General features: G+C 40.9%; 1 protein-coding gene across 2 annotated transcripts in view; it reads left to right on the forward strand.

Moving 5' to 3' along the window:
- Positions 1 to 25,742, forward strand: part of syde2 (synapse defective 1, Rho GTPase, homolog 2 (C. elegans)) — a 67,692-nt gene that overhangs the window by 38,955 nt on the left and 2,995 nt on the right. For both annotated transcript variants that reach the window (XM_084723608.1, XM_084723607.1), the window contains exons 5-7: positions 2,576 to 2,702; positions 17,105 to 17,286; positions 19,825 to 20,056. In XM_084723608.1, the coding sequence (XP_084579734.1) occupies positions 2,576 to 2,702; positions 17,105 to 17,286; positions 19,825 to 20,056 (541 nt within the window). The remainder of the gene's footprint in view (positions 1 to 2,575; positions 2,703 to 17,104; positions 17,287 to 19,824; positions 20,057 to 25,742) is intronic.

The following is a 25,742-nucleotide window of genomic DNA, read 5'->3' on the forward strand; positions in this document are numbered from 1 at the left end:
GGTTTAGAAAACACTGCTCGACTCGACTCGACGAGGAGGAGGAGAGCTCGCAAATAGTTGGTCTGGTGGGGAGACATTATAGCGCTCCTACGCTGGAGCCCGGAAAGGCCAGCAGCGTGTGTGTGTACAAATGTGTGTATTTGTGTTTGTGTGGAACCGGACCCGACCCGCCATTCACAGCCCACTGACTTAACACGTTACCGGGGCAACCACACCAGTTGGTCTGCTATGCCACATACCAGACAGACACATGTAGGAGAAATTATGGTATGTCTGTAGCCAGGGCCTAATCCCGACATAACAAGGAGACCACTGGTGCCAAGTTTCAACTATCAGATGTCAACATCCCGAGGAAATTGTTAAGAGTTGCTTTAGGTCACACGCTGGAGGATTAGGTAAAGAAACATTAAAGGTTTATTACGCAGTGCTTTCATTTTTAATGCTGAGCTGTCAGCTGGGTTTTTAGAGGAGCTCGGTGTTTCTACGTTCAGTCGTAAGGATCTGACGTTTTTATCACACCTCTGAGTGCGGTTTGCCAAAACACAGAGGACATTTTCCTTCGTTCACTTTCAAATAAGCCGAGAAACGATGCTGACAGATGTTCTGAAAGTGATGCTGCTTTTTCAGAATAGGTTTTCAGTGCGCAGCAGTGTTTTAAAGTCTGGCTATTCTCGACTTACACAATGTATTGTGATGTATATCTGCTTTACAGACCGCCGGCCACCTGGCTTCTGGTGTCAACTCTGCAATATACAGTGTATGATCATTCCTAGATTATTAAAATACTAAACTTTTTACAGTTTGATTTGTACATATTGTTAATATATTACTGTTTGCTTTATAAACAGTGTGTATAAGTGTTTAATTTGTATTTTTGATCATTTTGATAATCACATAGGTGTTTTTATATAGTGAGGGCAGTTTTGAGGAGGGCAGTCAGCTGCACAGAAGTTCTTTTTACACAGAAATCCAGAGGACTCGCCTTTAAGCCGGCTTTGTGTTTGTGTTTCGTCTGCCTCCCTCTCCCAGCTCAAAACAGTTGACAAAAATGTGGAATAACTTTGTAATTTAACACAAGCGGCAGCTAGCATGTTATGCTCGCTTTCACAATACCGTGTACATCGGCCACTTTCATTTTGGGCAGCTCCTCCAAGCACCCAGTGTAGAAAAGAGCAGTATTTTAATAACTTGGGGACGACAAACTGCTCTGGTGACCATAGATGTACACTGCAGATTTGTCACCGGAGGCTAAGTTGTAGGTGGTTTGTAAAGCGGATATACGTCACTCTACGTTGTGCAATTTCTTTTAACAAAGAAGTAATAACCTAATCTTCCTCTTACAATCAGAAAGCACAGTTCAGAACTAATACAAAAACACACAGCAGCTCTTTTTTTCCTTCCAGCCTCACTTGACTTGTAGCTTATGGTGGCTAATGTTCGCTGATGTTAGCTAACATTTAGATAGACTTCAAATGGGGCTGTATTTACCGTGTTCATGAGATGAAAGACCCCTTTTGTGGTATTCACAACCTCCAAAGGAGAAATGTTAATAAAGCTCCAGTTAAAGTTCTTAGAAAGACTGAAAATCAGAATCAGTCAAAATCAGAATTGGCAGCTCAGACCTTTTAAAAATAATTGGAAATCGGAACCGGCCAAGAAGTATAGCACTTATCATTATCTATTACTGTTAGTCTTGCATTAAAGTATACTAATAAGTTAAGAAATAGTACAATATTTGTGTTACAAATGAAAAGTTAAAGCTTAAGCTTTTGTTGCCACAGATGATCTGGTATTGCTATTAGCTTTATTTGGCTGTGAGCTATGCTTTACCATACATTGAATTATACCGGGTTTGACAATGTGTTAGACCTGCACTGCGTTTTAGCACGCCACATAAACATCTCAGAGGTTTTATCACTTTTGTTCACCAAGATTTATGTACTCTGACCTTAAATGTTTAAAATGAACAAGCTATAACAAAGTATGTTCAGTCTGTCCCTGCTGAGTGGAGGCAGCTGGTTGTCGGTCAAGTCGAGTTTTATTTGTCTGGCCCAAGTTTGTGTCAGAGCTTTAAGATCTGTGAAATCCGTAAACCCTTGTTTTGGATGGAAAAGCCCAGACAAAAATAAATGAAGAATCATCAAGTGGGGCAACAGAGGGGTTATCTCTGTTAGACACAGACAAAAGTAGCAGATTTAAGATAAAGAGGAAAAAGGACAGCAGTAGTAAATACATAAAAACCAATATAAACAGGAAGTAGAATATCTCAGTTCATTCATTGAAATTTGAAGTTGCTGTGAGAAAAACTGTGACCTGGGGTTTATATGTGAAAAGTTTTAAATTACAGTGTGAATTGCTAGTAAAATTAAATATAAAATAAATAAAACTTGTTCAAGTAAGCTGGCATTCAGCAGAGATAAATACAGACACGTGAGTTTTCTGTGACAGTGCTTTTGGCTTCTGTCCAGCACACTGCTTGAGCGCAGACGTAGAACGTGATCGATGGGGTTGTAAAAATGTCCGCCGCTCTGTCCAACGCTCTGCTTACTTGATCTACATGTGTGTGTTCCTCTAGGTGGTGGGTCTCTATCGTCTGTGCGGGTCCGCAGCCGTGAAGAAGGAGCTGCGCGAGGCGTTTGAGAGGGACAGCTACGCCGTGGAGCTGTGTGAAAACACGTATCCCGACGTTAACGTCATCACAGGTAAACTGATCGCCGGTAACAGAGAACTTAAGACGCACACAAAGCACAGGGCCATGTACACACACTCTGTGTAATTAGGAATTGGTTAGATGCCTTGTCCAAAGAGCGCTGGTGTCCCTCTCTGGTTTAGTGCCTTCTTACCTGCACTTCATTAGGATATTACAAAACACACAAAACACGAGGAACGCTCAGGTTTCTCATGAAACAGAAAGAACAACTGATCCCAGATAAAATTTAGGTGCTGCAACTGAAGATTATTTTCTAGATTGATCGTTAAGTCCATCAAATGTCAGAGACTGCTGAAACGCCTGGCACGAGTTCCCAGAGCTCAAATTAAGGTCAGGGATAGTTCAGATGTTTTTGAAGTGGTGTTGTGGGAGGTGCTGGTACGCATAGTCAGTGTAGCAGTCATTCCCCAAAACTGGGTCTGGACCCACAGGTGGGTCACAGGAGATTTTATTTGGGTCCTCAAAAAAATACTACAGAGGTAAATCTGCAAATTAAAGAGAAGTAAACCTTTTACAAAGCATTTAAAACGTGTCTATCGTTTTACTGAGAAAAAAAACAGCCTGTTACTTCCACCTAAATGCATTTATATTGTCTTATTGATAAAGAAGGCTAAAATGTCCCATGTTGTTTTCCTAATAAAAGAAAATAAAACAATGAGATGGCCTGTTAAAGCAAAAGTTAAAGGAGTAGTTCACCCAAAATTTAAAATTTAGTCATTATCTACTCACCCACATACTGACTGAAGGTCAGGTTTAGGTTTTTAGTCTGCAAAACACTGCTGGAGATTCACAGGAAAACCTGAACTATCCCTTTAATATGGGGTGATAATAATGGTAAAAAAAAGGTCAGGAATGATCATTTATGCACAAACTTGGGTCGCAATGGTTTGCCATTTTTAAAAAGTGGAAAAAAGTTTGAGAAACGCTGATCTACAGTAAAGGGCGGTCGGCACGACCCTGGTTTGGCGAAGGAAGCTGAGGAAGGTAGTGACGTGGACAGGCAAATGTTAGATTAATGATTAAAAAGCTTAAGAACAATTTAAAAAAGACTACAACAAAGGGAGGCTTAAAAAACAAGGACTTGTGAGTAAAACACGAGTGAGCAGAGCTGACTAAAATCAGAGTAAGGTGAAGGATTTGAGAAGAAGAAAAATAAGAATAGTTACCTAGAGAGCAAGGCTTTGTAGCACATGTGCATTAATAATTAAACAAACAGGACATTACTCGAGTGCCGGCTGAGGAACTGATTGAGTCTTTGCCCCAGTAAACGTGTCAGAACTGGTGTGTCCGCTGCAGATAGGTCAGCACCTGTATACGTCTGTGAGTCTGCTGTTTGTAGTAAACGCATTCCAGCAGTCAGCTAACAGTAAAGACCAGTGCCTGAGGGAAGGGCCCACACACACACACACACACACACACACACACAGACCATGCTGTACATTCAGGTCATTCTTTCTCCCTCAGGTTTATGGTTGAGACATGCTCTGTGCTGTCCCCTCTGTGTCATGTTTTAGTCAAGTCAGAGGACTTTTTTTTCCCCCCCTAATGTAAAGAACTCTGACAGGAGACTGAGGCCTGGCTGCCTGGCTAAATTATGTTGTGCTAGGCTTTTAAACCAACTAAATTAAAGGAGGATTACATTTAAACCTCAATGTAGGTTTCACTCTAAACTTGGATTAAATTAAGTCTGTTGCAACAAAATGTTTAACTTTTAAAATAGCTAACATAATCAAGTTCCTCGAAGAAAGTGAAGGGACAGACTCAAGTGTCTCTTTTTCACTGCAGTTGATAATTTGGCCAACAAGTTTCCCTCAAAGGAGAAATTAGAGTTTCTCTAATCTGAGCCGTCACGAGTAGGCTAACAAGGCTAACTAATTTTTTAGCTACCTAGCAAACTATGAATTATTTTTGAATTTATATTGAATTGTTTATACTTTTTAGCTAGCTAGCAAACAGGATAATATTTTGTTGATTTTTTAGCTAACTGACAAACTTTTTTTTTTTTTTTACTTTTTAGCCAGCTGGCAAACATAACTTTTTTATTTTTAATTTTTAGCTAGCTATCAAACAATTTAATGTTTTGTTACCTTTTTCTAGCTGGCAGTGTAAAGGTTTTCTTAACTTTTAACTTTTTAGCAAGCTAGAAAACAATGTAGGGTTTTTTGACTTTGACTTTTTGTTAAGGAATACAGAGCAGCTTAAAGTTACCTCCCCCCCTTTTTATACTTACTAGACCCCAGCATTTATTTCAGATTATTTATTAATGTATTTTAATTTGGATAAGCAAGCATCTTTGTATTGATTAAACTTTATTTAAGTTTAAATTACTAAACTCGGATTCACTGCACTGATATTAGTTTTTAATTGTGCAACAGAGCTCTAATATGAAATCTCTTATTAAACATAGTTTTGCTAAACTCTCACCAGAACTAATCTTAGATTAAATTAATCTTTGTTGATGCAATGCAGTTTGAGTGTGTAAGTTGTTTTATTGTCCCACAAGCAGTGAGGAAACTTTTATGACTTATTATTTAAAGCCTTTAATTTAAATGCCACTCAGATTCCTGTGAGTAGCAGCTTCTTTCCGCTCCGTCGCAGTGAAATTAAAAATGGAAACAGTGAGTTACAGCGCATCACACAGAGCCTTCGGCCTACAAAAACAGCCGTGTCATTGGATTGAGTAATGATTCCAGCAGTGCGACAGATGAGGGGGGAGGCGAAGTTGTACAGAAAATGACTTGGTCATGATTTTTTGTTTCTCCCACAAAAAGAGGAAGACCATGGAAACCCCTGGGCATTGTAGGAGCTGCTGTTGGTTTTGGGAAGAGGCCCCGTATAGGCGTCGTCCTATCATGCCTGCTTTGATCCACATGCATTTGCATGGCAGGGCAAAGAACACAGTTAACAGTTGAGCGGGTTAGAAAAAAAGGGCCAGCACCAGCGTGGATTGTTGGTTTTTGCTCGCTGCCTAAATTTGCTCCACCAAGCGAGTTGCTGTTGCAGATGGGCCTGAGTGTGTGGAAGAGGGCAGAGAGAGGGGGAGGGGAGGCAGATGAGGGGTTCATGGTGTGTGCTGCAAAAATGTCCATCTGGGTTATAACCAGAGGTGGGAAGTAACTAAGTACAAATATTTCCTTACGTAAGTGGAGTTTTTACTTACCTGTACATTATTTGAGTATTTATTTTTCTCACAACTTTTTACTTTTGCTTCCTGCATTTATCACAAATATCTGCAATTTCTACTCCTTAAATTTTTTGTTTAAGTTCTAGTTTTAATGTGTTTGAATTATTGATTATTTTTAGTTTGCATCATTCAGCACTGCCTTCCCAACATCAAGACTTCTGTTGGTGATCTTTGGTGCAACCAGCTGTGCATGTCATGCATAACAAGACATGAGACAAAAACAACAACCACAGAAAACAAGTAACAAGATGATATCGATATAAAAGATGTAACACGGTGAAACAGACAGAGAGGGATACTTGAGTGTGGAGAAAAGGTGATGTTCAGTTGTCAGTAGAAATGTCCTTCAGAGGGAAACTTTACTTTTACACTTTTTAAAACCTGTACTTTTTCACTTTTACTTGAGTGAAGAAGTTGAATCAGCGAGTCTTTTCTACTTGGGTAAAGAATGTGTACTTTTACCACCTCTGGTTATAATCATGGGTTTAGTCTTAAAACTTCATGAAGCATTTTGGTAAAAAAAAATCTGCCAGTTGATTGACCTGATTTAACTTTTTCTTGCCAGTATTTTAAAAGTCATCACCTCGGGTTTCAAGAAATACCCTCTAATCTGAATTAATAATTGTTGTGAAATGTGTCCTCATATTATATTGTGTACTTCTTTGAAATATAAAGGCTTATTATTGGATTAAAATGGAGTCTCTGCGGTGTGGAGTCAGACTAGAGGCTAATAAGCGAACAGCAAACGGATGAGCTAAGAGGGCTGGCGTGTCACACGGCTAATTTAAAAGAGGAGGTAGTGAAAGGGATTATCCAGGGATCAGAGTTCAATCCAAAGCCTGGAAAACATGCTCAGAGCGCGGCCCGCCTTTGTTTCAAATCACAAACTTTTGTTTCAAATCACAAGTCAGTCAAAAGAAACCAGAAAGGTGTTATCAACATGAGCAACATGCTGTGAATCCTCAGCAGGTTGTGTTCAGTTGCTCTCTCTCTGCTCTGTAGTTAATCTGTTCGTCACGCTTTCTGTGAACATGTATGACACTTTAGTCATAGAAAGAGTCTGTGTTTGTCTAGAGCAGCTGCAGTGTGTTGGATGATGTGGAGGTGGATCAGAGGGATTCATAACCTCCCATCGACTACTGGCGTTTCACAGCTCACCAGTAGGGACTCACCAATCGACCAGCCAGAGGCCGGAACTGACCGGTTTTCATTGTGACTGGCCCTGACCGGTGACGGTGAAATTCACACACGTACGGACTTCTTCTGTTTTTCTCATTGTGAAGCTTCACTGCAAAAAACTGTTACACCTCGTCTGTCTCCAGTTTGTTTACATCAGCTTCCACAAGATCACATGAAATCACGTCCCGTGAGATCCCGCAGATTGTCCTCCCACTAGTACATAATCCTAATATAGCAAGACCTGGCAGCACTTTTAGTCTGTGTTTTATCATGAAGATCCAGTTTAATCTTACAAGAAGAGTTGCAAAAATGTTTGTGAAGGTTGTCAGTTATAGAAAGACTGAAAATCGGAATCAGCAGGTCAGACCCTTAAAAAAATCAGAACTCGGAATCGGCCAAGAAAATTGGAATCGGTGCATCTCTACTCACCGGGGTTGTGGGTCGGTTCCTTTATCATTTTATTCTATTTAAACTGTAGACAAGGGACAAGATTTTGGTATCAGAAGTGTTCAACGTTAACTCTCGTTTGAGCAGGTTTTGGTTGCATGCTGCTATACAGTCCACATGTGGAGAAAAAGAGACGGAACGTATTGGCTGAAAAGCAATCCAGGAACCCATCAGCTGTAGCCTGACATCATTTTAGCTTTTTATACTTTTAAATACTTTTTGTATTGACGTAGGCTTGATATAATATAGAAAAGTTGTGCGCACCAGGGATTGGCTCCCCGTGCATTTCTTTTATTGTGACAGTGTTTTCGTCATCGAGCCACCAATACATGCATAGGCTTGAACCAACCGATTCCAACCAGTAATATCATGACATCCAGCCATCAATCATAAAACTTTTTTTTAGAGCTAAGACCGATTAGTTAGCTAGCTAGCAACAACTTTATTATTATGTCCTGCCTGCTTCTCCGTTTCACTTGGAATTATGTCACAATGCGAAAGCCAGATGCTCTGGCAATGCCCGTTTCATCCGGATCTATTTTTCACAAATAATCATCAGTAATGTGACTATAATAACTAAGCAGGTAATGGCAAATAATATAACAGCTAGAACAGTTTGGTAAGTTCAGAAAATTACAAAATTTTACTGTAATGCAGCCTTTAAAATCAGAAAAAGACCACACCGATGCCTTATGAGGATATAATGATATATAAAGTCTAACATGATATCATAGTGGTATCAATACATTGCCCAGCCCTTAAAAACATCCACTTGGCTTAATTAATTCCCAGTCATGGAGGTTAATGATTCCTCTCTGTAGCCGTTTGTGTTGTCATATTGTTTTCAATCAGATGATGTTTTTCTACCTGGTCAGGAAAACTTTAGTCAGGAGTTTGAAGTTTAATAGAGGTGAGTCAGTAAAGTCTTACGAGGCTGTTTGGCAGCTTTGTTTGTGCCTTCAGCCACATCAGCGCCAAGTGGCACTCAGCAGTACAACCTCAGACTGTTTACAACGTAACCTTTAAATCAACCTGCCTCGATAAAACAAATGCACAATGAATCACTGTTTTAAAGTTTGGATACTTTAGCGACCTTTTTTTTTTAAATAATTAAGCCCTCAGCTCAACCTTTTTTGTCCTTTATGTGGAAACAAAGGGTCTGAAGTGATCCAGTGATGAGAAACTGGTGGTGATATTTGTCCTCTGTCTCCCAGAAAATGAAACCAGTGTGCCCTGCTGGCTGAAAGCTCAGCGCAGTTATTGATCTGAGTTTGTGGTCTTTAATTTGCCTTGCCTGACTCGTCTTTTCCATAGCCTACTTCCCTACTTTGCCCCCCCCACCCTCGGCAGTACTCCAGTGAAGACATGGAAAGTCATTAACAAGTGCCCCCTTTGTTGCCGAACAAACACAGATGGTATTTGGCTCACGCATGGGGGATTAGCTGAACCCTGGGCCGGCCCGGGGAAGCAGGCAACCACTTTACAAAGAGCTGCAGGCCTGTGTGGGTGTCAGAATATTTCTTAAACTGCAGGTCGGGAATCAGAAACGGCTTCCGGACATGCTTCTGATGAATCCACATGGGAGCAGCGCCGTTTCCACTGTTAGGGACGGGGGTCTGCTCGTTTTAGGGGGGTACGGGGGGAAGCTGTGGAAAAGTTGCAGAAACCACAGTGTACAAGGCAGCAGCACACACATCTCCTCTGGCCCCCCCTAGCGCTGTGGGGGCGTGCAGGACAGCAGGGAGGGGGCCGGACGGAGAACAAACCCCCATTTGTTCTCCGGGCGAGGCGTTGACTGCAGCGCTGACAGGAGGAGTGACCTTCCGCTTTGTTTGAACAACAGGTCAAAGGTAGAGCCGTGCCCCAGTGCATTGTGTGCCTTGTAGTGTTTGGTGGCACATTTGGAGCACTGAAAGTCTGAACTGATTAGAAAAGAAAAAAACATTTACATCAAAATGCTTTTAGTCGTGATCATCAGCAGCTTTAATTGCATGTTTTGAAGAGATGTGTCAGGGGTTGTTTTAGACATTGCTAACTCTCATTCTGCTGCTCTTTCTTAATCAGCCTGATATGTGGATGGAGATGAATCAGGGCTGCACAATATGGTTAAGAAACAAATATTGCGATTATTTTTACACATATCTTTGCGATTAGTGGGAATGATCGTTTTTGCATCCAAGTTTCAGCAACAAAAGGTATTTTTAGCCCCACCTGAAATAAATCATTATAATTTTACTGTACACTATATTAAGAATATTTTCACCTCTTTACTTTGCTGTCAGACAGCCTTTGCTGGCAGGAAATACCTATAATATAAGCCAAATATTGCTCTCTCCAAACCAACCAAACTCCATAGGCAAAATTAGTAATTTTACCTTGCAGAAAACAGGAGCTGCTGGTCTACCGCTGCCTCCGTTGATGAGTGTGTTTGTGTTATTGTGTGACTTTGGTGAATCCGAACTACGCTTTTAAAATACCAAAGTCACACAGTAACACAAACGACCTAAAACATCAACCAGCAACTTTTGTGTTCTGTGAGGTAAAATTACAAATATTTGCCTATGGAGTTTGGTTGGTTTGGAGAGAGCGATATTTGGCTTTTGTAACAGCGCTTTCCCATCAAAAAAAAAAAGGCTGTCTGACAACAAAGTAAGGTGATGAAAATATTCTCAAGTGTACATTTAAACTGATAAAAATTTTTTTATATGGGCCTTTCTTAAACGACTAATATACCTCGTGTCCACACCAGTACATGGCTTCTCCTGTCTGCTTCTCCAGACTGGGCTGTGCTGACCGCCATCTAATCTAACACTGAAATGCGAAATTTCCCTTTAACACCTTGCACACGGTGCTGGTACAGACAAAAGTCTCTGAACACTGGTTTTGCTGCAAGCCAAATTACTGGCAGGACAATAAAGGCTGAGCTGTCTTGAATCAGCGCTTGGATCATTATGTTTTATAGCTTTGGTCCTTTTGACACCCTAATTAACGGATACTGTATCATTTAAAACACGCGGTGATGAAAAAGTATTGAAGTATGAATATTTTTGACAACCTTAATGTCTGCTTTGTAACTCTGCTGGTGTAAAGCCAAACCCCAACAGTTTAAATGTGAGAGAACAGACACTCAGCGTGTGCTTGTTTGTCAGGTTGGCTGTGAAAGAAAGTGAAGCACCTGCAGGGCGAGCACACCTGTTCACCCCTGAGCCCATGACCTTGTGTATGTGTGTGTGTGTGTTTTCACGTCTCACTGAGCACGTGTGTGTTTGTGTGTGTGTGTGTATCAGGCACCGACAGGGGCTAAGACACAAAAGTAAACACAAGCACTGACTCACAGCGGGCTAATGATTTACCTGAATGGCTGTATTCTCCTCACTTCAGGCGGACAAACACGAGCACATGCGCACACACACGTACACACAATTTGACTGACTGACTGACTGACTGCTGCGGTCTGTAAGTACTGACATGGAAAAAGTCCAAACATGTATGTTACATACTTCTATTGTGCAGCATGTGAGGCATAAAGAACATGTTAAGTCTAACAGTCCTGATGTTCTTGTGTTTACGCTTTTAGAAATAAAGGTGTAAACTAGAACAACAGGCTTCTGAGAACCTCTTTATATTCCAGAGGTTTTATCTATAACCCACCCTGGCTTTACATCACAATCTAGAACCCACTTCAGGGGTTCCAACAAGAACAGTTTTATTTTCCAAGGGGTCTATTTAATCTAGAACCCAACTGGGGCGTTCAATTGAGAACCCTTTTATATCCCAGTGGTTTTAATTAGAACCCACCTGGGGGTTCTACTGAGAACCCCTGTATATCTCAAGAGCTTTTTCTGGAACCCACCCAGGGTTTCTAACAAAAACAGATTGTATGTTCCAGAACTCACCCTGGGGGTTCTAACGAGAACACTTTTGTATTCCAAGGGTTTTTTTTTTCTAAAATTCAAGTGGGGAGTTCTATTGAGAACCCCTTTATATCCCAAGGGTTTTATCTAGAACCCACCAGGGGGTTCTATTGATAACCCTTTTATGTTTTAAGGGTTTTATCTGGAACCCACCTGGGGATTCTTCTGAGAACCATTTTATGTTATAACACAAGTAATGCTTGACAAACCGTTAGCAAAAGAGTTCTTCAAGTTTTAACAATCCTCGAGGAACTCTCTCTTTCAGAAAGTGTTCTCTGGAAGAACTGGTTCTTCATAGAACCCATGATTAATTCTTCAAAAGAAGGGTTCCTCAGAAGCAGATGGTTCTTGATAGAAGACTGATTTTGGAACCTTTATTCCTGAGAGTGCAGATGATGTTCCTCGCAGCCCAGCGGGGGTCAGAGGGTTCACCCTGCTTCAGTTTCTTAATGTGAGTGAAGAAAACAGGTCAGACGGTGAAGAGAACCACTCTGCATGTTATTTGCACACTCGCAGAACAAAACGAGCCTTGCTCTGCAGAGATAAGGATAAAAACACATGGCTCATTTTGCTTCCGGGCAGCCCGTTTCCCTACGATGAAACAAGGAGATTATTATTATCTCCGTGGAGTCTCAGTAAAGATTGACAACGAGGAAGCCGGAGGATGTTAAACAAAGCAATTCTGTCTAATCTGTTTCAGAAATCAGGGAGTCTGGAGGAGTGTTAAAGGAGACAGAATGTATCTCGTGTTTGCGCGTCTTTATAGCGTTCTGCTCATACCACGTTTCATACCGAACGTGATGGAGATAAACGATTACAGAAGAATGTGAATCAGAACTGAAAACAAACATGCCGCCACAGATCAGCCACGCCGGCTCACGGGGGTGCGGGGGACATGTTTAAATTGCAGGACTATTTTTTTTGACAAAGTTTTAAGTGCACATTAGCCTGAAGCCGTGTTAAAGTGCGACCCTGTTGACTCTGAGCTGCGCTGCTCTACCTGAGATGGAGGGACGACATAGATGATACACCAGTGTGCTTGTTTTGAGGATGAGTTGTTTTTCTACAGAACCATCACTGACTGCCTCGGGAATGCACAGTATCTCTCTAAATATTTCTGTGTGTGTGTGTGTGTGTGTGTGTGTGTGTCAGGATGTGCTGAATCTTTTTTTGTTTGTTTGTTTTTTAAGATGGCAGCTGCCACAAACTATACATTATTTATTATTCATGTCTTTTCAAGCATTTATTATTTTCGTAAGCACAGATTCCACATACCGTAGCATTTAAAGGGACAGTTCACCCCAAAATCAATAATATACATCTTTTTCCTCTTACTGTAGTGCGATTTATCGATCTAGATCAGTTTTTCCCAAACCCTTTTTCCCAGGGACCCACTTTTTACAAAACACAAATCATTGTGACCCAAGTTTGTGCATAAATGAACATTGCTGACCATTTTTACTGCCATTTCTGCATCACCCTATGTTATCTGGACACTTTATTAAAAACATACATATGTTAAAACTTTAGAAATGAGAAATAAACTAAAATAAATTCGGTAAAACATTAGACATGCGAGCACTTGTGCATGTTTCACTGTCATCCATATTTGAAATATTCTCCAACAAAGATATAGTAAAGTCTAAACTTATTTAAGGAATCTTTTTTATGTATTTTCATTTGAAATGTTGTAGCATTTTGACAGTATTTTATGTCCAATTTAGGACATTTAATTTTTAAAAACTATTGCTGATAGTCCTCCCACTGAGGAGTGCTTGCGTACCACAGTTTGAGAATTAAGGATCTAGATAAGTTTGGTTTGAGTTCGCAGACAGCGATGGTCTACCAATCAGAATGAAGCATTTAACAAAACTATCTAATAAACATATGTAAAAAGGATTGTGTTGAATTGATTGTAAATTTGTTGTTTGCTGTGTTATGATTGATGAGAAACTTGATCATTGTCCCGATGAACTGAACCTCATGCTAACACTGAACTGAATTTAGATCCTTGTTTCACTCTTTAATCCTGTATTCACAAGCTCTCTGTTCACATAGCTGTTGTAAAGGAACACAGGAAATTTAACCGTCATCACCTGAAAATGCTGAAATTTAAGGTTCATTTTTAAACATCTGTGTGTCCAGAGATTAATGTGTGATTGACCAACAGTGCCAGTTAGAAACAGACTGAACAGCTTTAAGCCTCAGGCTCCCTTAGAGAGCAGAGCGAGGACTTACTGGGATTAAGAAGTGAGCGTATTAAGTTGTGCCCTCAGTTCTCCTCACTGGGCCTAAAGGGATGTCAGTGGATTTACAGTGAATCTTATTGTAGTTTGCTGTAAATAGAAGGCAAGAATAACACCTCGGGTGAATGGGACATAATCCAGAGATGTAGAGGTGATAACGTGGGAGCTCTTATTTACAGCAACCCAATGAACAGCAGTTACAAAAGCTCAAGGGATTGTGTCACTGCTTTGGGAATTTCTACGAACAGAGTCAGGGTCAGTGTTGCAAAAGTCATTCTACTTTTGTTTATCTCCTGAATCTGTGCCTTTTCCTCGTCTAGCACAGCGCAGGCGTAAATATGCACGAAAACTATCTGCACAATACGTTGTACTATCAAGCGAAGTGCTGTGTACATTGTCTTAATTGCAATTTGAAGATACACCATGTAAAATCTAAATTACAAAAAGACTTAGAACACTGAAAATATAGGATAGCAATCTGTAATATATTTTATTTTAATAAATCATAAAACAACCATGATATCAAGGATATACTCGCTTTTCTTACATCGGCACTATAGCCGTGATGTTTGCTGAATGAGTAAGTGTCAGTTTATGAGTCATAATCAATCATTAATAATCTTGAAGAAGTCGTAGATGTTACACAGTTAAATTGAGCAGTTTTTTAATGGAGTCTGGCAGGCAGTGAGACAGGTGTGTATTTTCAGTGCAGTGGGCTTTTTTGTTTTCATTACAACAAGCTTAACTTTACATCGACAGACAATTTAGTTATAAACAGCTGACTTGATTTCTGATTTGTTGTGCTTATCTTGAACTCCTGCAGCCTGTCTGAGCTTCCATGAGTCTGAGGAGGAGGGGGCAGGAGGAAACAACTCGCTTGAGCAACTACAGATTAACACAGTCACAGCCTATAGTTTATAAGCTTAATTTTTTTATGCATCAAGATGCATTGATGATCGTTTTATAATCGCATCATAGCCCTCTGAATCAGAATTGAATCATGAGGTGCGAAATATGAAGAATGCGAGAAAATTTTACCATGAAACCAACATTACAGGGAAGAACACATGTGATTGGATCATGTTCACATCCCTTAAACTGATATACAGTCATATCTGCCAGCATAGATCCAAATTTGTTGTGAGACAATAAGAAAACCCCCCAAACCATACAGCACCGAACCTATTCAGCTCCTAAAATCTGAATATTCGTATTTCACCACTGCATGAATCAACAGCATGAATGCATCACAGTGTTTGTGCCAAAAACAACAACTAAAGAAAATAAGCTCAGCCCCAAGAAGAACTTAATCCACAATTGAGAAATGCAAATACTGCACAGAAATAGAAGGAAGAAGCGTCATAAAACACGGATCGTGTCAAATTCACAAAACCCGGACTGACATTTCATGGTAGACATGCGAGCGCAGGTAGGAAAGCAGTGATCTCTGGCATTTCCAGTGGAGAATAAACCTGTTGAGGAACGGTCGTCACGGTCCAAAGCTGGGGACAACGAGGACAGGAAGTCTCTCAATCTGGCCTGTTTAAACCTGAACGGCTGATAAGATACGTGGCCGAAACACAAAGTCGTGGAACAGCAGCAGCTGCAGCAGCGAGACTGTTTCTCAACAATAAAGCCATCCTGAAAGGGCGTGATTGGACTGTTGGCAGGGAAGCTTTCAGCAGTTTGTAAATGTCTGCAGCAGCAGCAGCAGTAAACGCATAACAAAACTGCTTAACTGCAAGCATTGTGCTTTGGATATAGGGTGCAGTGGCCCTATATGGATTCAGAGTGGGTGTATTATATATGTGGATTGCTGCGGCACAACTCAAGGCATCTGCATTAACCGACTCACAGGCGTCACTCCATTTGTAGCTGATTTTCTGTTGAAAGTTGGCCGACGTGAAGTCTGTCAAACCTTTCTCTGCGATCTGTTTAAAGGTCTCGGTCAGTACTAATGGAGCAGACAGTAGTTCATGCGGGCACAGAGGTCATTTTATTGTCACATTGTGCATTCATTCAGTCTGCATCCGACACCAACACTAAGCTCTGCATCCATGCTACCACACTGCCGCCTGTTTTCAGAAATATAACATGTGTTCACTCCTGTTGAATGTTGTGTATCTCGAGCTCCGCTGCAGGGGTTTGCGAGTTTAGGGCTGCAAATCCTTGAAAACACTTGATTGTTAATGTTTTCGAGGTTTGGAAAGTGCTTTGGTTTTGGATAAAAGGGCTTGAAATTGCTCGGAACTGAAACTAATTCCATTACTTTCATAATAAATCTCTCTGAATACGACGCTCTGTAGATAAAGACATAAAAAGTCAGAGAGCCTAATTGCTTTTGCCTTTCACGCGAAATAAAGGCGACTCTGCTTGAGCCTCGCTTGGCGCCCTGCCCTCTGATGGAGCAGTGAGTGGGAGTTTAACAGCATTGACTTGAAAATTAAGAATTAAAAAAAAAGAAATTGATATGTCCAGTAACTTTTCTAGTAATTGATTGCTATAATTTCTGTTTGCTCAGCCAGGTAATATAGGATGCAGGAAGGAAGTACAGGTGACACATTTTGAAACATGAACCTTTAAATGCCATCATGAAACATAATTTTGGTTGTTTATAGCACAATAACATTTGATTTAAATGTGATGAAGAAATGAAATAGGGCCTAGCACCTTGAAAATGCTTGCAATGTTCTTGATTTTGAAAAACTGAGAACCTCTACCTTAAGTCATATAAATTATATTCTTATTACTTTGAGTAAACAGTCAGCATGTATTAGTTTGGAGGATAACCAATATTGCTGATTACACAGCCCCCAGCTGTCTCTGAAAACTGATCCAGCTTCACGCAGAGGGAAAAGAGAGCAGACACTCACCACAAAGAGCTGTCACACTGCCAATAGCCTTTCTTATTCCAGTATTTATTCTTTTTTCTCTCCCCACACCCCCCTTGCCTTTGATGAAAAGACATGCCAGTGATATTTCAGGGGCTTAGTGGAGACAGACAGCGTGGGTTTCATGTTTTCCCGTCGCCTTTGTCTGAAGCGCGGGAGGCTGAAGTCACAGGTGTGAACGGGCCGTCACAGACACCGGGCCCCCTGACACTTTTGGCTGCCGAGTCACGCCCGACTCCGATCGGCCATCTCAGCAGACGCCGCGGGATCACTGCCGCGGAAACAATGGGACCTCAATTTGCAGCCAAGAGAGCGCGCCAGGTTCCGCCGTTTAAAAAAAGAGAGGGGAAATAAAGGCTTATTATTTCTAAATGACACCACCTCATAAAGATATTTTGTTAGTGATTTGTCAGCTGTTAAAGCTGAAGTATTTTTCACGTCACGGGTGGAAAAACTCAGTGACCTTCAATTATGATGCAAAGAACTCGTTGACAGAGATTTTCTCACGTTCTACGTTCTTTCCCTCATCTCAGGAGTTCTGAAGGACTACCTGCGAGAGCTGCCCTACCCTCTGATCACCAAGCAGCTGTATGAGGCGGTTCTGGAGTCCATGGCCACCAGGCCTCTGCGGATAGGAGCGTCGGGCTGCGAGAACGACCAGGCCGACTCGGAGCACACGGTCAGCCTGCTGGACAACCTGCCGGAGGTGGAGAGGGTGAGTAAAACAAACATCCCCTTCTACTGTCTTACAACTAAGGGCTCCTAAGTGGTTCTTTCAGAAGGGCTGAGGGTTCTACCCAGAACTATGTGCTTCTGAAGAAACCTTTTCTGAAGAAAGGGTTTGTGAAGGATTCCATTAAGAATCGTTTTCATCCAAAGAACCCAAGAGTTCTTCAAGGATTGTTGATATTCTTTAAGAACTCTTTCATCAAGGGTTCATCAAGGGTTTTTTGAACCATAATATAAAAGGGTTCCTAGTAGAGCCCCGTGGGTGGGTTCTAGATTAAACCGCTGGAATATGAAAAGGTTCTTTGAAAAACCCTTGTCCACCTTTAGCTCTGGTTCTTGAACTGATTCTGTTCGAGATCCTCAGAACCTTTGTGCTATCAAGTGAACTGGCCTGCATTTCCAAAGAGGTTCTCTCCACACCCCCCCTTGGTGGATTCTAGAACAAACCCTAGGAATATTAAAAAGTTCTCAGTAGAACCCCCTTGGTAGATTCTAGATTAAACTCCTGGAATATAAAGAGGTTTTTGGTAGAACCGCTGGCATGGGGTTCTAGATAAAACCAGTGGAATATAAAAAGGTTCTCCGTAGAACGCCTTGATGGGTTCCAGATAAAACCCTTGGAATATAAAAAGGTTCTAGGAAGAGCCCCCTTGGTGGGTTCTAGATAAAACCATTAGAATATAAAAAGGTTCTCAGTGGAACCCCTTGATGGGTTCTAGATAAAACCCTTGGAATATAAACATGTTTTTGGTAGAACTCCTTGGTGGGGTCCAGATAAAAACATTGGAATATAAAAAGGTTCTCAGTGGAACCCCTTGATGGGTTCTTGTTTGCACCCTCAGAAAGTGGAGAGGTTCTTGATAGTGGGTACTGAGTGGAACCATGGAGGGGATCTCTGTAGAACCTCTCATAAGGGGTTCCGAATGGAACCTTTTGCAGATGGCTGTAGGAACAGTGTAACCCTTGATGTTGGGTTTTAGGTAGAACTCTCAAGGCTTTCCAAGTCAAACCTTTATAAAAAGGTTCTGCCAGGAACCAAAAAGCGGTCGGGAGACAAGCCGGAGAACCCTGTATGGTTCTAGTTATTTGTAAGCGTGCAGCTCTCACAGTCATCACGGCGCAGAATGTCGTCACCGTTGAAAGCGATGATTGCGGTTCAGATAATGACGGTCATGATGATGCAGATCACTGACGTTTTGTTTTACATCAGCTGATTTTAGTCGGTGACTTTAAGTCCACAAGCCTGAACCAGGATCATTTACTCTGCACCTTTTCACCCGTTCAACTGTTTTTTAGATTAAAGTGGAAACAGACGTTTTTGCTTTAATTTAATATTATGAAGTAAATGTTTTGATTGCACAGTGTAACGTTTAAAGACACCACTCACACTAGATCAGTTCTCTATAAGCTTTCACTGTGCAGTTTTATCTATCAGGCACAATATTTCCAAGAGGAAATGATGTCTCCATTATACACTAAATGAACAAATGTTTTCATCTAACGTTGCTCGCCCCTCCATCCTGTGAAACACCTGCTGTAGTTTCTCAGTCCAAGAGATTAGGTGTGTGGAAATGCAGGAAATCTGTTTTAAATTATATTTATAAAGTAGCTTTCCAAGTCTGCTCCCTCATTTTAAAATGCAACCAGGTACTTGCAGTGGGCGTCATTACAACAGCTGTTACCCGCTTCCAAACCAGTTCAGTGCACCTCTTCTTGCTTCTTTCTTCTCTCTTATTTCCAAAGTGGTGCTGATCGACTGGATAGCCATCCGGTTGTTTTTGCAACAGCGGCGCAAACAAAAGTTGAAAAGTTTTCTTTTTCCATTTGAGGATAAATGACACAGAATGGAAACTAAAGTCTGAGTGAGTCTGGATTTTTGAGGCGGATATCAATATTTTAGATTTTAACGATTCAATAATATATCAGCCAATATTCTGTTTTTAACATCACACAAAACAAGAGTCCCATTGTGACTGAGATATTTACTGAGTGGAACAGTTTCAAGTTGAAAAGTGAACCTGTCAGTGCTTTCTGGAGGATAAACTATGTAATACTGACACTGTTTTCAAACTACATCAAACATATCTGCAATTTCTTGTTAGTTATTATACAGTATGCATTTATTAATGTATCTGCTCCACTAATGTTTTGGTCCTAGAGATATCCTGTAATACAAAAGAACTTCAGTAAAAAAAAACATTCAGGGACTCTGCAGAATCCAACATAGTATTTCTGTTAATATCACAGCTGTTGAGCATTTTAGAAAGATGTGCAGCCATGGATAACAATGAAACATTAACTTAAAATATTGCCTTGTTTAGTAAAAGTGTAATTCTCCTTAATTTCTCTGAGAAATAAAGCTTTTTACTGCTACAAATGGCCTGATGAAGTAGATTTTGCAGTGTAGCTCAGCTGCCAGTGGTATTACTACAACTACTAATCATAATAATAACATGTCTTATTTGTCTGTGTGTGTGCACTCTGTGTGTGTGTGTGTGTGTGTGTGTGTGTGTGTGTACAACAGATGACACTGCGGAGGCTTCTCGACCACCTAAAGTTGGTAGCGTCCTATCAGGAGGTGAATAAGATGACGTGTCAGAACCTGGCGGTGTGTTTTGGCCCGGTGCTGCTCAGCCAGCGTCAGGAGGCGTCCTGCCACACCAACCGAGTCTTCATCGACTCCGAGGAGCTCGCCAGCGCGCTGCACTTCAAAAAACACATCGAGGTCCTGCACTACCTGCTCCAGCTCTGGCCAGGTGAGCGACCTCTTTATGTTTCTGTTTTAAATTAGTGAATAAATGTTATTTTTGGATGATATTTTTCCACGTTACGAAGTCAGAGACCCTTCAGTTGATTCTTCCAGTCGAGCAGTCAGTTTTTTTTTCTTTGTCAGTCTGTGTGTATCACAGTAAAAGGATAAAACAGAGAGTGTCAGTCACTTCACTTGAGTGCACCGGCAGGGCGTGCAGGGCAGGTGATATCTGCTTGTTTTTACCGCTGACAGGCTGAGATTATTATTAGACGTGTCTGACAGCAGTATGGAGAGGATCACAACAGTGGGAGACCTCATTCTGAAGAGTAAGATATGTTTTGTTTAACCACGAACAGATGTTTAATTGCTTTCGCCAAACTCAACAGACCCCTTTTGCAAAACATCATCATTGGCAGCTTTTAGTTCAAACTCAACAGAAACAAAATAAAACTCAACCAAAAATGTCCCGGTCTGTTTTTCCTCTGTTCCAACAATTACTAACTCTGGTTTTGTCAAAATACATGCTTAACTCGTGAAGTAGCATGTAGCATGCAGGGCAGGTGGCACGGTGAACTGGGGAAAAAAAACGAATCGTCAAATATTCATATTGATTGGCTAAATCTGATTTGACTGAGAAAAATCTGAGTCGGGGACAGCCGTATTTAGAAAAACATTCTTTTTTACAGCCAGTCAGGTATTATATGTCAGTACGTGTGTGTATCAGCCTCTAACCCTGCCTGAAACCAGTGCCAGCTCTGTGGTTCGGCTCTACAAAGGGCTGTTAGAGGGCTGTGCTGCTTTGATCCCTGAGGTTATCCACCGCTGTATATAAGTACAGCTCTGATAGCCATTGGCCACCATCTGTTGCCTCCTCAGACATGAAACTCTCCACAGAGTGCTTCATCACGGCAGGCTGAGCCAATCACGGCCGAGCCTTTAAGCCCCAGTGTAAACCAAACTTTTTGAGGCGTGGCCGCCCCCCGTCTTAAGATAAATCACCAACCAAGGACAGATACTCAGACGATACCAGTACCAGCTTCCCTCAGAACAGGTCATCTGTCTGTCTGCACAGCTGTTCTCTGCCAGCTGCAGCTGTCGGCTCTCCGTGAGATATGAATGAGCCCAAAGATTACTCAGGAGGGAGGCGAGAATAATGAAAAAGAGCTGCAGGTGGGGGGGAAATTTGTATTGGTCACAGCGACTAATTTGATATTCTTTACCCTCAGGCGTTTCATTTTTTAAATTTTGTGCTCGCCTCGTCTCTAATCAGCGTGTGAGCTGCTCAGTGGCTGCTGTAAGTGCAGTTAAAGTCTCAGCTGCTTTGGAAAATTAAACAAAACCAATGTGCTCCACCAACACACAGGTTGAAAAGATAAGACACTGAAAATTTATTACTGCTATTAGGGCGAAACGTATTGCTGTGTTTGTCTGTTCTAACCTCATTTGAGAATATGCAACAATGAACGGGACAGTTTACATTAGTGTTCATTAAATTTAGAATATTTCCTCAGCTTTATCTTGCTGTCAGACAGCCTTTTTTAAAACAGAAAAACACTTTTTTTATGAGCCAAATATCACTTTCTCCAAACCAACCAAACTCCATAGGCAAAATCAGTAATTTTACCTCACAGAACACAGGAGTTTTGCTGGTCTACCGCTGCCTTGGTAGGTTAATTAGTTTGGGTTTTTGTGTGTGTTTGGTGTTTTAAAAGGTTAGTTTGGGTCCACCAAAGTCACACATTAACACAGACAAACTAATTATTCAAGGCAGCAGTAGACCAGCCACTCCTGTGTTCTGTGAGGTAAAATTACCGATTTTGCCTATGGAGTCTGGTTGGTTTTGAGAAAGCCATTTTTGGCTTTTATAACAGCAGTTTCGTGTTGAAAAATCCTGTCTGACAGCAAGGTAAAGTGGTGAAAATATTCTAAATGTAGTGTAAACTTAAACTGACGTTATTTGTTTTTAGATGGGCTTTTGTTAAAGCTGCTAACATACGTTTATTATCACTACACTGGTACTCCTGCTGCTAAAACAAACTGGGGACGTGTCGACCGCCATCTGCTGTTGGTAATACACTGATTATGAATAAATGCATCATACAGCTTCAAAAAATTCCCTACGCTTCCCTTAAGGTCATAAGCCTGTTTGATAATCTGTTATACAATATAAATATGCACCGTCATCAATCCAAAACAAAGCTCGCTTACTGTGTCTTAAATCAAAGTAAGCTGTTTTTCAGAGTGCGGCGATTTGTCTCATTGTTTCAGTGTGTCTCGAGGCGTGCTGTATTTCCAAAAGTCTTTTCAAAGTGCTCCTAACATCACGCTGGCCTTAAAGATTAAAATCCCCATGAACTCTTCCCTGTAACCTGCAGCTTTAACCAGATCTGCTGATTGATGTCTGAAGAGGAACTGACTCTGTGTCTCGTCTGGCCTCTAAATTTAACTGCATCCTCAGACTCCCACACTGAACCAATTCTGTGTAAACCGCCGAAGTCGAGCTCCCTCCACCCTGCTTTACATCAACTGCAGAGGAAACATGCAGAGACGGAAACTAAGTGTAGCAACTGAATAAGTCAGCATTTGTGAATCCCATAATTGCAGGCAGTGTAGTAAAGTACAAGTGGATTTTCAAAAGATAAACAAAAAGGACTGGGTTGGTCCAACAAAGATTAATTTAATCTAAGTTATGATCAGAGTTTAGCAATACTAGATGTAAATTAGTAAAGGCAGTTTTAAAATTAGTTCTGTTGCACAATTAAAAACAAATATTAGTTTACTAAATACAAGAGTAGTGATGAAAACTAAAATTATTGAGTTTATTCAAAATGAAGATGTTTGCAAATTAAAATAAATTAAAAAAAAGTGCTGTCTGGACCTAGTAAATATAAATGAGGAGGGGAGAGTATTAACTTTCAGCAGCTCTGTATTCGTGAAGGAGCTTTCAGTCCACTGGTATTCACCCTGACAGATCTGCAAGAGCTTCATGCTTTTAAAAGCTGCTGCTGACGCTGCAGTCCGAGGTTGCGATGACCAGCAGGTACTTTCGTGAAAGTCACAGCGCTGGTACAAGCCAACCAAAACCTGACAACACATATACTAGGTTGCAGATGTTAAACTAAAACGTTTACAATAAAGTTAAGGGTGAAAACATGCCTCTGTCGTGTAAATAATTCCCCCAAGAAAGTGAGTTTCAGTCATTGGTTAGCGCCGTGTTGCGCAGCTCTGTGTATTCAGACAATCAGCATCATCAGTTCCTCCATGTTTACTCCTTTCTGACCCGTGATGCCTGATATTTCCACGATGCCCGCCTCCTGCTATTTGATTGGCCAAAGCGCACCTGCCAGGAGTTCAGCATGGTGATCTTTACACATTCACTTGGACAGCAACCGCTTCTTACCCCTGCTGCCGCGGTCGAAGGCGCTTCCTTTCTGCCACCTTCCCCTCAACATTTTTGCTATATTGTTTACTAGCTAGCTAAAAAAGTTAACAAAAAAGTTAATTAGCCAGATAAAAAGCTTAAAAAATTGCTAAGTAGCTAAAAGGTTAAAAAATGTTTGCTCACTAGCTAATTAGCCTTGTTAGGATACTCATGATAGCTTGGCAGAGTAGCTTTAATTTCTCTTTTGTTTGCTTGCTAGCTAAAAGTTAACAAAAAAGTTAATTAATTAATTAAAAATAATTATTTTTTTTAAAAAAAAGGTTATATTATTGGCTAACTAGCTATTGTATTAAGGTATATTGTTGCTAACTAGCTAAAAAGTTAACTAAACATTGTATTGTTTGCTCAAAGTTTAAAGTTAATTAGCCTAGTTAGCCTACTCATGATAGATAGAGAGGCTCTTATTTCTCCTTGTTGTTCAAATTATTAACTGAAGTTCATGAAAGAAGACTTACCTCATTAACTCAGTTGGCTTAAGTCTGTGCCTTAACTTGGTGCAACAGGACTAAATTTAATCAAGGCTTAGAGTAAAAACGTAATGGTAAGGTTTAACAAGAGGTTTAAATTGAATCTTTCTTGATTGTAAGTTAGTTTAAAAGTTTAGTGCAACATGATTTAAAGTTAAACCATGATTTAATTGGATATAAATATGTATCTTTAATCATGCAGACAGTGACGGAGGGCGATGGGGTCAAGTCGTTGAAGAAAATAGTTTTTAATTTTCAGTAGAAGCCTGCACTTGTTCTGCACTCCTGTCTGCAGCTGATGTCACCTGGGTAGCGCCTGTAATGACCTGTAATAACCTTGACGACGCTCTCAGTCCAGGTTCAAGCCTTTGTTTACACCCTCAGTGACATCTCCATTCTGTCCGCTTCCCCCAGCTCAAAGCTCACAGGACGCCTGCACTGTAATTAAAGACATTCCAGGCTTAACCTTAGCCCTCAGCCCCTGAAGCTTCACCCTAACATTTCACAATCATTATGGGATATTTTCAGCTGCCTCTTCACACCTCTCTCTCTCTCACACACACACACACCCGACCCTCCAAGGCGTTGTTGTTGTCGCGCTGGCCTCGAGTGTGCATGTCTTTGGGCAAGTGCAGCAAGGACATCAGACATCTACTGACACTATTTACAGGAAGTGTGAGGGAGCATGAGCATATGTGTGATGAAGAGGCTGAGGGAGTGTGAATTATGATCTTTGCCAGCTGTATCTGTGAGCAGATGGGTTGACAAACAGAATGGCAGGATGTGTGTGTTTGTGGTGTGTGTGCATTTGTTTGTATCATGTTGTTGTGCTTGTGTGCAGATATAACCCTCTTAAAGGGACAGTTCAACCCAAAATCAAAGTTACACGTTTTTCCTCTCACCAGTAGTGCTTTTCATCCATCAGGAGTTCCTGAGTTATTGACCGTAGAGATGTCGGCCTTTTCTCAAATATAATGGAACTAGATGGCATTCGGTTTGTGGCATTCAAAGCATTAAAGGTTCGACATTAATCACAGTGCAAAAATGGTTACTCTGTGGCCACAAAAAATTCCCTGTAGGCCTTCAACATTTTACAAAAACAGCGAGCAATATTGGTTGCCGGATACCATACTACAAGGTTTTTAAGGAGCAGAATTATATTTTTGGTTAAAGCAAATAATTGAGTTATAAAACTGGAAACTTTTAAGTTGATTTGCCCTAAATTTAGGTTGTATTAATGCAAACTATTTGAAAGGAATCACATTAAGTACATCTGACTTGAAGCAGTTGTGTTCATTTGATTTGTTTACTTGATTTGAACAAACTTTAAGTTTCTCAGTTTCTTTCTCAGTTTGAGAAGTCAAACTTACTTTTCATCAGAAGCTACGCCTTCAGGAAATGCGACAACACAGTTCATGAGAAAAGTGTGCAACACAAGCATCACAGTTAAGGAAGGCCGTGTTAAAGTGCCTTTTCTGTGTTGGGTTTTTTTATGTTTACATTCAGGACCAGAAATCTACTTTGGCCACCAAATTCAGGGGCTTGGTGACCAATGGGGCCAGTGCTTAAAAATATTAGCATGCATCCCTGATTTGAAAAACTCATTGTCAGTGTCACTTTCCAGAATTCATGACCCATGACCTAGAGTAAGGACGGTTTTCATCCATTAGTAAATGCATACTTCCTTCTGCACCATGAGACAGTTGATGGGTGTAGCTCGATAGAAAGAAAGAAGTTCCTACATGAAACAGCTCGCAACGAGGTCTGCGGATGATCTTGAG

Source organism: Lutjanus erythropterus, chromosome 7 (assembly GCF_056507025.1).
Source record: "Lutjanus erythropterus isolate fLutEry1 chromosome 7, fLutEry1.hap2, whole genome shotgun sequence".
NCBI lineage: Eukaryota > Metazoa > Chordata > Actinopteri > Lutjaniformes > Lutjanidae > Lutjanus > Lutjanus erythropterus.